Source organism: Belonocnema kinseyi, chromosome 9 (genome assembly GCF_010883055.1).
Source record: "Belonocnema kinseyi isolate 2016_QV_RU_SX_M_011 chromosome 9, B_treatae_v1, whole genome shotgun sequence".
Classification (NCBI taxonomy): Eukaryota; Metazoa; Arthropoda; class Insecta; order Hymenoptera; family Cynipidae; genus Belonocnema; species Belonocnema kinseyi.
In genome coordinates this window covers 124,169,637-124,183,111 of record NC_046665.1, presented here as the reverse complement: position 1 = coordinate 124,183,111, position 13,475 = coordinate 124,169,637, and the positions used below count along the sequence as shown (strand labels likewise).

Below are 13,475 nucleotides of genomic sequence, written 5' to 3'. Positions count from 1 at the left end.
TATCTAGTCGGGAGTGGTGCTGACTGAAAACAGATGATTTGGAGCGATTCGCGCGCCATCTGTTGGTAATTCTAAGGACTTATTGAACTACCCTCGTATGATAAATAGTCTTCTGATTCCTACTTTCATTCTAGCCCACAGCAGTATGGGAGATACGAAACCATGGTCTCCGAGATACTGCTTTGCTCTTTCACTCAAAATCAGACCTACTCCTTGTTTACCATGTAATTCACAGTCTACTCCTGACCATATTTGAAATACGCCTTTCAACACGCCGTTTTTTATGTCTTTGGTTTCGCATCCCTTTTTCTTTGTTTCAGACAATTCTTTTACCTTGAGATCATTTAGTCCCCGGTTCAAAATCTCAGCGTTATTTTTAGTTTGTAAGTTTAGCCTCTAAATTTTCTTTAAAAAAAATTCTACAGAAAAAAATGTTTTTATCGAAATATGTGGATTTTCAACGAAATAGTTGAACTTTCAATGAAAAAAGACAAATTTCATTTAAATTGTTGAATTAAAAAAAAAAGATCAATTTTCTATCAAACTGATAATTTTGAACCATAAAGATTAATTTTCTACAAAAAAGGTAAATATTTCAAAAAGTACATACATTTTTGACCATCTAGTTTAATTTTCAAATATATAAATAATAAATTCCCAGTTGATCAAATTCCTGGACAATTTGGCAATAAATTTTTATTTTTATTTTTTTAAAATGAATAAATTTTGGATTTTTCACCACCCTGCGAATTCTTTGATTATTCTGAATTCCTTGAAAATCCTGATTTCTTTGGTTTTAAATTTTTATATTATTAATTAACAACATAATTTCTAATTTTATATAACATGCCCATTATATGAGATGGAATAAAAAATATGTTTATAAAGAAGATTTTTTTAATATGTAATAGAATCAAGTACAAGTTAAATTGCTGTACAAAAGACGTTTTTAAATCTCTATCTAATGAAGTTGATACAGTTGTGGTTCAAGATTAATTTTTATCAAACGTAACAAACTTTTTTACAATTCTTCTACTTCTCTATTCTCAGAGCTGGGAGTCAATTTAAACTGGAAATTTGATTTTGTATCCCGAGGCATTGAAGTATTTCAAATTCGCCTACAATTTTTAATTTTCCAGCTCTGATTACAATTAAGTGTTGACCTATGATTTAAGTAGATAAGTGAGGAGAGTTTTAACGCAAGATTTCTGTTACCGACATGCTACCGACTTCGATATAATTCCAGAACGAAAGTGGTTCGTGTCCGTGCTAAGTTTCTAGAACTTTCGTGGAAAAGTTCTAGAAACTTAGATCGAAAGTGGTTCGTGTCCGTGGTAAGTTTCTAGAACTTTCCCGGAAAAGTTCTAGAAACTTAGAGCGAAAGTGGTTCGCGTCTGTGCTAAGTTTCTAGAACTTTTCCGGAAAATTTCTAGAAACTGAGAGCGAAAGTGGTTCGTGTCCGTGCTAAAGTTCTAGAAACTTAGCACGGACACGGACACACGTTTTCATATCTAGAACTGTCTCGATGTCGGTAACAGAAATCTTTAGTAAATTTTTCTGCATCGGACGTAGAAAGTCAATATCGAATGTACTTTTTTTTTGCGTTTTGATTATTATTTACTATTACTGGACCGCCAGTTCTTCATTTCGACTTATTCTTCTTACCGACCTTACTCAAAGTCTTTCGAATATTTCCTGGAATAAAAAAAAGGTTTTAGTGACACAGTTGATTTGGTAGAGATTTCTCATTCAAAACGGGATTTTTCTTGCACGAAATACATTTTTTCAAACATGCAATCCATTGAAGTGCCAACACCAATGTAGGAATAAAGACGACAAAAATACTACTACATAGATTTTGTTTTTATTTCTAGAAATAATATACAGATTCATTTCATCAATCCCAAGTGCAGTTTTTTCTTCTTTTTTGTACTTGGATATTAAAATACAAGTCTAAAAAGAATTTAGAGCAATTAACAATTTTTTAAAAATATTTACTCGGGAATTGTTGATAATATGTGATCACTTAAGTGTAAGACGGCACAGAATATGCACGGAATTGAAAAAAAAAGCACCAGTAATTTTATCACCTAAGATATAATAAAATATATACATATACACGATGCAAATTTATCTTCAAGGTTCTGTACAAAGACGAGTACACTACATACATAGCACAGCATTCAGAAATAGAAAATTAATAAAAAATATATAAACAGGCATTGTTGGAAGACAAATTTATGTACACATATGAAATAGCGCTCCCCGTTTGACCTTTTAAATGTTTAAACAATTCGAATAATTTTTAAGTCTGACCGATTAGAGATTTTGGTAGAAAAGTATGTTTTTTAACTTCTTTTTGTTTTTATTTGAACAAACACTACAAAGTTCAGTTTTTCGGGTTAATATTCAAAACAAAAGACATAATTTGAAAAAATAGTTTCAAGTGTTTTCACGTAAATTTTAACTAAATTAATAGAGCCAAATAAGAAAATCCAACTATTTTTGGTTAAAAATTATTATTTTTTTTTATTCAAAATTGAAGTATTTTGTTGCAAATTCAAAAATTTTGTTAAAGTCATACTTTTTGGATGAAAATTTAATTTTTTGGTTCACAATTCATCTTATTGGATTGAAATTCAACAGTTTGATTAAAATTTATTTTCTTTACTCACTAAAAAATTTTTTTTATTTCAAACTCATCTTTTTGGTTTGAAAATCCATCTCTTTCTGGGGAACTTTCATGTTTTTTGGTTAAAAATGCAACTCTCTGGTTCAAAAGTAATCTGTTTCGGTTCAAAATTAACCTTTTTGTTGAAAATTCACATCTTCCGGTTAAAAATTCAACCGTTTTTATAAAAATTTAAAATTTTTGGCTAAAAAATGTAACAATTTCCTACAAAGTTTACCTGTTTGATTAGAAATTAATGTATTTTGTTTAAAAATTTGTATTTTTAGCTTGAAAATTAAAAAATTTGATTAAAGTTTTCTTTTTCTTGCTAACAAATTTTTCCCATTGAAAATTCAACTTTTTTGTTAAAAATCAACTTCCTTGGGGAAAATTCACATTTTCCGGTTAAAGTATCAACTGTTTTATAGAAAATTCGTCTTTTTGGCTTAAAAACTAAACAATTTTAATTGAAATTTTCTTTTCTTGACTAGAAATTTATTTTTCATTGAAAATTAAAAAATTTGGCTGAAACTTTTTTCCCTTCTTCACTAAAATATGTTTCCAAATTGAAAATTAAACTATCTTGTTCTCTGATACAAACGTAATCAGTTGCGGTAAAAAATTAACTTTTTGTTGTAAATGAAATTATTTCATTAAGTGAATTTTTTTATTTGAAAATTAACTTTTTTGTTGAAAATCAACTTTTTATGTTGAAAATTCACATTTTCCGGTTAAAGTATCAACTGTTTTGTAGAAAACTCGTATTTTCTGCTCGCAAATTAAAAAATTTTGTAAAACCATGAAACGTTTGATTGAAAATTTACGTATTTTGTTGAAAATTCTTTTTTTTTTGGTAAAAAATTAATCTTCTTGGTAGAAAATTCGACCATTTTGTTAAAAGTTTATGTATTTCAGTTAAGGGCTCAATTATTTGGTTGAAAATTTATATATTTTGTTAAAATTGATCTTTTTGGCTGAAAATATTTTTTATTGAAAAAAAAGAAACTTTAGTTGAAAAACTAATTTTATTTATTTTTTTTTGGTTATAGATTCGTAATTTTAGTCTAAGATTCATCATTTTAGATAAAAAATCATTTCTTTGGTGGAAAATTTAACTGTTTTGTTGATAATTCGTTTTTTTTCGGTAAAAAAAATATTTTTAACAGAAAATTTAACATACATTTTTGGTAAAAAATGTATCGTTTTTAATTGAAGTTTCAAGTATTTGGATGAAAATTCACATATTTTTGAAAAGTGAAACTTTTTTTTGTACAAAATTCTTCTTTTTGATTAATAATTTAACTATTTGTTTGAAAATTATTGTATTTTGTTTAAAATTCATCTTTTTTGTATAAAACCAATTATTTGGCTAAAAAGGAACTATAGTTGAAAATTAATCTGTTTTATTTGACGATTCAAGCATTTTTTCAAAAATTCATATTTTTGGGTAAATTTGGTTGAAAATTCAACTTGTTGGTTGAAAATTGAATTACTTTGTTGAAAATTCATTTTCTTAACGAAAATTTAGCTATTTGGTTGAAAACATTTTTTTTTTGCAAAATCAAATATTTTGTAGCTCAGTTAAGTAATCAATTATTTTGTTAAAAATTAGTATTTTTTGTTAAATTACTTAATTCCTGGGGGAAAATTAAATCTATTCTGTTATTTCGTTTTTGTATTGATTAGAAATTAATATTTTCAACTGCAATTTTAAATTTATCTTTTTTAGTTGAAAATGCAATTATTTTGATAAAAAAATCACTTTTTTTACTGAAAATTCAACGTCTTTGGTAGAAAATTAATCCTCTTGGTTGAAAATTCCTGCATTTTTTTAAAAATTCATCTTTTTGGCAGTAATCAATTTTTCATTTAAAAGTATTTTGTTAAAAAGGCAAATTTTTTGTTAAATTAAACTGCCTTCGATTTAAAATTAAATTTTGGAAATTGAAATAGCAGCTATTGAATTTTTGTGTGAAAAATCACTTTGTTTAGTTATATATTTATAATTTTAGTTGAAGATTCATTAATTTAGTTAAAAAATCATTTCTTCGGTGGAAAATTTAACTATTATGTTGATAATTCGTTTTTTCTTGGTTAAAAAAAAATTTGTAACAGAAAATTTAACTTCCATTTTTGGTAAAAAATTTATCGTTTTTAATTGATATTTCAATTATTTGGATGAAAATTCACGTATTATGTTAAAAGTCCGACTTTTTGGTAGAAAATTTATATTCTTGATTAAAAATTTTACCATTTGTTTGAAAATTAATGTATTTGGTTAAAAATATGTCTTTTTGGTATAAAATCAGTTATTCGGTTAAAAATAGAATTTTGGTTTTAAATTAATCTGTTTTAGTTGAGGAATCAAGAAATTTTTAAAAAATTCATATTTTTGGATAAACTTGCTTGGAAATTTAACTTCTTAATTGAAAATTTAATTTTTTGATAAAAAAATTAATTGTTTTGTAGAAAATTTGTCTTCTTGGCTAAAAAATTTAACAATGTCGCATAAAGTTTACCTCTTTGTTAAAAAATGTATGTATTTTATTTAAAAAACTTGTCTTTTTGGTTTGAAAAGTGCAAAATTTGACTAAAGTTTTCTTTTCTTGGCAAAAAAATTTTTTCCGTTGAAAATTCAACATTTCTGTTGAATATTAAGTTTTTTGTTTAAAATTAACTTTTTTGTTGAAAGTTAACTTTTTTGGTTGAAAATCAACTTTTATGTTGAAAAATTACATTTTCCGGTTAAATTATCAACTGTTTTGTAGAAAATTCGTCTTTTGGCTTGAAGATGGAAAAATTTAATTGAAATTTTCTTTTCTTAACTAACAAATTTTTTTTTCCATTGAAAATTCAAAAATTTAGCTGAAATTTGTTTCTTTTCTTCACTAAAATACATTTCCAAATTGAAAATTAAACTATTTTGTTCTCTGGTTCAAACCTAATCAGTTTCGATTAAAAATTAACTTTTTTGTTGAAAATAAAATTTGTTCATTAAATTAATTTTTTTGATGAAAGTTAACTTTTTTGTTAAAAATCAACTTTTTTGTTGAAAATCAACTTTTTATGTTGAAAATCAACTTTTTATGTTGAAAATCAACTTTTTATGTTGAAAATTCACATTTTCCGGTTAAAGTATTAACTGTTTTGTAGAAAATTCGTATTTTCTGCTCGAAAATTGATGAATTTTGTAGAAACATGAACCATTTGATTGAAAATTTATGTGTTTTGTTAAAAATTTATCTCAAGCATTTTGTTCAAAAATCGTATTTTTGGAAAAATTCATTAATTCTTTGGTGGAAAATTAAATTTATTTTGTAGTTATTTCGTTTTTTTCTTGCTAAGAAATTAATATTTTTAACTGAAATTGTAAATATTGGTAGAAAATTAATCCTCTTATTTGAAAATTAAACTATTTGGTTAAAAATTCATGTATTTAATTTCAATAATTTTAGTTAAAAAATCATTTCTGTGCTGGAAAATTAAACTATATTCCTGATAATTTTTTGATTGAAAAGGTAATTATTTGGATAAAAAATCATATATGTTACTAAAAATGCAAAGTTTTTAATAAAAAAAATTAATTCTCTTGGTTGAAAATTCCCGTATTTTGTTAAAAATTCATATTTTTGGTAGAAAATCGATTTTTTATATTGAAAAAAAGAAACTTTGTTTGAAAAACTAATATTTAAAATTACCTTTTTCGTTAAAAATAAACTTTTTTGGTGAAAATTCACATTTTCCGGTTAAATTATCGACTGTTTTGTAGAAAATTCGTCTTTTTGGCTTAAAAATTGAACAATTTGACTGAAATTTTCTTGACTAGCAAATTTTTTTCCATTGAAAATTCAACTTGTTGGTTAAATATTGAACTACTTTGTAGAACATTCATTTTTTAAAATAAAAATTTAACTATTTGGTTGAAAATTAAATTCTGCTTTAAAATATCAAATTCTTTCTAGAAAATTCGTCCTTTTGTTTTTAAAGTTAAAAAAATTGATTAAAAAATCAAATATTTGGTATAAAATTTATGGAATTGATTAAAAATTGAACTCTCGGGTTCAAATTGCATAAAAAATTATTTTATTGAAAAATGCCTACACCGTTAAACGTATAAATTATTCAAATTGTTTAAACATTTAATTGGTTAATGAAACAAAGAATGAGGCAGTGAAAGGGGAATTGTAGATAATCTTTTTCTGTTTAAAAAGAGTAAAAAATGTCATCTCATTTTTGATTGTCTTGCGTCGCAAAAACTTAATGATATTCGTAAAAATATCTCGGAAAATGCTTGAGATTCATATCCTAATTTTTTATAATAATTACTTATTCGCTAAGGACGAGCCGAATTTCTTCTTACAAGGACTCGAAGTTCTTTGGGAGTATTTTTGACCTTTGAAGTAGTCCTCTTCTTGTTTGTCGCATCTACGTTTTGGAAACTGGGATCTCTACATCTGCTAGGTATTTTTTTTTACCTGTTTCCCGTACAAATTTAACTTTAGTTTTGTGCAAAATATTGGAAAAGGGATTTTCTTTTCTTTATTTTTTTTTTGCTAACGTGAATCCAAATTAGGGGACATGCATTATAAAACAATAAAGGCTTTGTGCATAAAATCCATGCATTTTAATACAAGAGCAAAAATATAATTTAAAAGCGCCGTTGGTTTTTATTTATTAATAATTTATTTATAATAATCGCTGACTCTCAATAATAAATTTCTTTGAGAATCTTGATGTTCGTTCTTTGATTTGGCAATTTATAATTGAATCTGGTATTCTTTGGTTAATATCGCAGTTGAAAAATTATATACAATTTTTTTATGATTATTTAAATTATACAGTTCGGGCTGTCTGTATAATCTAGAAAACCTAGAATTGTCAGAGAATTTTTTTTTATTCAGGAAATTTTTCGAGAGCGTTAATTAAAAATAAATGCTTTATAAAATTGAATAACATCAATTTTTTATTTGTAAAAGTAGCTTTATTTAACCTAATTTTATAACTGAAAATTTAAATATGCCAGTTTTTTATTTCTTTTAACTAAAAATTTAACTATTCAATTTTTGTTGAAAAATTGAATAGCTTAATTTTTAATAGTTTAATTTCAATAGTTTAATTTTTTTAGTTGAAAAAATTAAATTTTTCTTTACAAAAAATGAAATTTTTCAACTAAAAAAATTTAACTATTTAATTATTGGTTGACAATTTATATTTTTTTATTTTAAAACTCATGTATTTTGACGTAATTTCAGTTAAAGATTCATCATTTTAGTTTGGAAATTAATCTTTTTTAACAGAAAATTCAAATATTTCGCTACAAATTGGTGTATTTTGTTGAAAAATCATCTTTTTTGAAAAAAATTATTCTTCTAGTTTGAAAACTAACGCAAAGAATATTAATTCTTTAGTTCAAAATTTGACTATTTGTTTGAAAATTTATATTTCTTATTAAAAAGTTCAATTTTTTTGGTTGAAAAATCATCTTTTTCCACTTGAAGATTCATCATTTTATTTAAAAATTTATCAGTTTGGTTAAAAATTATTTTTTTTGACTGAAAATTTAGCTTTAATTTTTTATTGTAAATTGATGTTTTTTAGTCCACAGTTGAAATATTTGTTTAAAAATTGTCTTTTTAGTTTTAAATTCATATATTTAGTTTAAAAATCGTGTTTTTGGTAGCAAATTAATCTTCTTCTTTAAAATTTTATGTTTTAGGTTGAAAATTAATTAGCTTGGTTGAAAATAATTTTATTTTAGGAGAAAATTTAAATATTCATTTTCTAGTTGAAAACTGATAATTTTTAGTTAAAAATTCATGCATTGTATTTAAAAATTAATGTCTTTTGTTGAAAATACATCTTTTTTAGCAGAAATTATTCTGCTTAGTTGTAAATTCGATTAAATATTTAAAATTTATTAGCTTCGTTGAAAAATAAATTTTGTTTTCTAGCTAAAAATTTAGCTATTTCATTTCTGGTTAAAGATTAATTGCTTTTTTAGTTCAAAATTAATTAATTTAGTAAAAAATTAATGTTTTAAACTGAAAATCGAATTATTCCATTTTCCGTTTAAAATTTATAATTTTTAGCTGAAAATTCATGTATTTGGTTCAAAAATCGTATTTTTTAGTGAAAAAACTGTTTTTTTTTCGCTGAAAATAAGTCACTTCGGTTGAAAATTTGTTTTAGTTTTTAATGGAAAGTTAATTTTTTCAACCAAAAATGTGACTATTGTATTTTTGACAGAATTAATTTTTTAATTCAAGAATTTGAGTAGACACCCGGATAAAAATGTATACGAAAGTAATTTTTTCATTGTCACACTGTGGTAAAAATACAATTTTGCTTTCAGGAATTTTTATATAATTAAAAAAATTATAGTACAATTTTATATGATATTGCAACTGTGGTATTAACCAAAGAATATAACTTTTAATTGTAAATTGCGCCTTTGCAAAAATATAAACATTCTGAAGGAAATAATTTATTAAATTTCAAAAACTGGATAATGTCAAGGTACGGGAGTGTGTTAATATCCACAAAAATCAAAAAAGCATTTATAAATCGGTTAAGATAGTTGTGCCAAAAACAAGGTTTCTGGAAAAAAGTTCAATTATTTTAAGAATTAAAATATATATTATGAAAGAAAACGAATTATTTTAAATAAAATTTTTTAACTTGTCACAAATAATTACATAAACAATAATTTTTGTAATTTAATTTTCAGTTATTGAATGCTGATGAAACTATAAGCTTTAAATTATTGAAATTTAACCATTTTTCCTAAATTTTTTTATTTGAAATCAAATTATTAGCAATATTATTTATACGATTAAAATCACAGAAAAACTATATTTTTAGACGTCTGATGTTTGGTTCGGGTTTTAGATTTAAAATTTCAAAAAAATCAATATTAGTTATAAATTATGTAAAATTTGTTGTGTCAAATTTTCTGACTGTGAATATAAACACATCTGATCATTTAAAAAAATTAAAAAATAGGATCGCGTTAAATGCACATTTTTCAAGAGAAATTTTCTTTTTCATAAAAACCAAATGCTTCTTTTTTATTCAATCTGAAGAAATTACATGTTCGAAATATTCAACTTTTTTTCATCAAAATGTGTGCATTTAACTTAATCTAAAAAAAATTTTCTTGTGCATTTAAAAAAATTTACAAATTAAACAAGACTTTTTTTATAAATTCCTAATTTTTCAATATTCTTTACTAGCAAAAACTTCACTTACAAAAAATATTTGTCATTATTTTTAATTAATAGGATATTTTTTCGTAATTAAAAAAAATGTAATTTAAAAATCTAAAGTCAAAATAAAAGATATTAATCAATTTCAATTTTTGTTTTACTTTTTTCGGATTCCAAACCCCAAATTTTTTCCGGATAATTTAAAAAAGTAAGAAGCGGTAAGAAACAATGAAAAGGAAGAAAATTGTTTAAATAATCGATTTGTGTAAGTTTCAATATTTTTTCCTTTTGATCCATTCATTCCCACGAAATTTTGCACATACTGGATAATGCTAATATTTTCAAAATAATTATTTGACTAGAAAATTCTTGGAAATTAAAAAATGATAATAATTTAATCCAAGAGATTAAAGAAGAATTCAAATTTTAATTTATTTTAAATGTATTAGATGAAATGTGTCTTATCCGATTTTTTAAAGAAAATACATGAATTTTCAACAATATAGTTGTATTTTCAAGAAAAAAATATCAATTTTCAACCAAAAATTGAATAGTTAAATTTTCAGTAAAAATAATTAAATTTTTAATCAAATGAAAAAGAATTTTCTACAAAAATAATTTTCATCTCAATTTTGTATAATTTTGTAATTTTAATTTTTTAATGTGTAATTTTCATGTCAAAGAAACTAATTCTCTAGAAAATAGTTGCATTTTAAACCTGGAAATAATAATTCTCAACAAAATAAACACAGTTTTAACCAATCGGTCGATTTTTTTAACAAGAAGACGGATTTTCAACAAAATACATATTTTTTTAACCACCTAGTTAAATTCTCTACAAAATAAAGCAGAATTTTCAACAAATTATATAACGTTTCAAACTTAATATTTTAAACATTGGATGTGATGTTAGTCTAAATTTTTTTCTAATTAATTTTTAGTTTAAATTTTTTGTCGGTTTCAAATTTTTTTCAAATAAATAATGGTATTTTTAAAATAAAAGAGATCAATTTTTTACAAAAAATAGTGTGAGAATATTTTTATTAAAGAGAATTATTTTTAAATGAAAAAAAAGAATTGTATACAAAACAGTTTAAGCTTGTACCAAATATTTGAATTTTATACCGAGTTTTGGAATTTTCAAGTCAAAAAGATAATTTTTCTATAAGAAAGATGAATTTTCAACCCAATATTTTATAAATTTTAAACAAAATACTTAATTTACAACCAATCTGTTAAATTCACAACAAAATAGTTTAATTTTCAGTTTAAAAAATATTTTAAAAAGTAAAAAGTTGAATTTTTAATCCAGGAATATGAATTTACAAAGAAAGATGTAAAAATTGATATTAAAAAAAAAATAAATTTAACATATAAAACAGTTGAATTTAACCAATAAAAATGAATTTTCAACAAAATACTTGAATTCTTAACTAGAAAAGATTAATTTTGATCCAAAAAAGTATATTTTAAACAAAAAATTATATTTCTGCCAAAAAAGACAATTTTTAACAAAACACATCCATTTTCAACCAAATAGTTCAAGTCTGTACCAAACTTTTAAAATTTCGAGCAGTAAATAAGATTTTTCTACAAAGAAGTTGAATTTTTATCCCGGAAAATGTAAATTTTTAATCTGAAAGTTAATTTTAAATTCAAACAGATTAATTTTTAACTGGAAAATTTTATTTTTGATAAAAAAAATAATGTTCACCCAAACATTTGAATTTTTAATAAAGAAATTTGTTAGTAAAGAAGAAAATATGAATTTTCAACTAAAATTATGCAAATTTAACTGAAATACTTACAAACAAAAATATTTTTAAACAAGACAATTAATTTTTTAATCCAGAAGATTAATTTTTTATTCATGATAATTAATTTCCTACCAAAAAAAGAAGAATTTTCGGAAAAATACATCAATTTTTAACCCAATTATTAGATTTTCTACCAAACTATTTAATTTTCGAGCAGTAAATACGAATTTCCTACAAAACAGTTGAATTTTTGCCCACAAATGTAAATTTTCAACAAAAAAGTTAATTCTGAACTGAAACAGATTAATTTTTAACCAGACTGTTAGATTTCTAACAAAAAAGATGAAATTTCTGCAGAAAGAGATACATTTTGAAACGAAAAATATGAATGTCCATAAAAATAGTAGAACTTTCAACTTAAAACAATTTTTAAGTGAATAAAGAAACCGAATTTTAATAAAATTGTCGATTTATCAAGCCAAAAAGAAGAACTTTCAACAAAACTGTCGAATTTACAACTAAGAAGTATGAATTTTTAATAAAATTGTTGAATTTTCAATAAAATAATTCAATTTTGAAATAAAAAATAAAGTTTTAAATAATTTACAATAAGTAATTTAAGTTTAGAACTTGTAAAAAATTATTAGAGTGCAATAAAGACCTTTTTGGCATAATAAAATTAGCATTATCCAGTGTATACCAGTACCCCATGTGTACCAGTACCCCATATAAATATTTACAAACATGACAAAGAATTGAGACTTTTCGAAAGCAAAGACACTCCTTTTTAAATTTGTGAAACATTTACACTATTTTTGATTTTTTAATATTAGCAGTGGATTCTAATAGTTTTACACATAAAGCATTTTAGTTATGGAACTTGGAAAAAATTACAAGAGTGTATTGGAACAATTTTTATTAAAATAAAATTAGCATTACCCAGTGTGTACCAGTACCCTCTATATAAATTTACAAACATAACAAAAAATTGATATTTTTCAAAGGCACAAAACACTCTTTTTTAAATTTGTGAAACATTTACACTATTTCTTATGACTAAAGTGAGTCCGCGAACTATGAATTTAATTTCTTAAATTTAAATAATATAAGTGGACTCTAATCATTTTGTTTGCACTAAGTAATTTGATTATAGAACTTGTAAAAAATTATTAGAAGGCATTTAAACAATTTTTAGTAGGATAAAATTAGCATTATCCAAAGTGTACCAGTACCCTCAATAAAGATTCATACACTATTCCTGATCTTTAAATTGAGTCCGAGGCCTATGAATTTAGTTTCTTTAATTTTAAAAATATCAGTGGACTCAAATGCTTGTGTTTATAATAAGTAATTAGATTATGGAACTTGTAAAAAATTATTAGAGTGCATTAAAACAATTTTTGGGAGGATAAAATTAGCATTGTCCAGTGTGTACCAGTACCCCACGTGTAACAGTACCCCATATAAAAATTTACAAACATAACAAGAAATTGAGACTTTAGGAAGGTACAAGACACTCTTTTTTTTAATTTAGGCAATATATGCACTATTTTTTATTCTTTAATAATACAATCGGCCTTTAATAGTCTCATACAATAAGTAATTTGATTATAGAACTTGTAAAAAATTACAAGACTGCATTGAAACGATTTTAAGTATGATAAAATTAGTATTGTCCAGTGTGTACCAGTACCCCCTATATAAATTTACAAACATAACAAAGAATAAAGACTTTTCAATGGCACAAGACACTCTTTTAAAAATTTGTGCACCTTTACACTATTTTTTATTTCTAAAGTGAGTCCGCGAATTATGAAATTAATTTCTTACATTTGAATAATA

The 13,475-nt window shown here is 23.6% G+C and overlaps 1 protein-coding gene across 6 annotated transcripts in view; it reads right to left on the bottom strand.

The window, feature by feature from the left end:
• Positions 1-1,592: 1,592 nt before the first annotated feature.
• LOC117179509 (androgen-induced gene 1 protein-like) overlaps positions 1,593-13,475 on the bottom strand; it is a 95,282-nt gene continuing 83,399 nt past the window's right edge. For 5 of the 6 annotated variants that reach the window (XR_004467928.1, XM_033371381.1, XM_033371382.1 and 2 more), the window contains one exon: positions 1,593-1,695. Coding sequence is in view for 4 of the 6 variants with exons in the window: in XM_033371381.1 (XP_033227272.1) it covers positions 1,643-1,695 (53 nt within the window). In the remaining 2 variants the exon portion in view is untranslated. Of the gene's footprint in view, positions 1,696-6,751; positions 7,147-13,475 lie in introns of those variants that run through there. The other variant, XR_004467929.1, reaches the window with a different exon arrangement.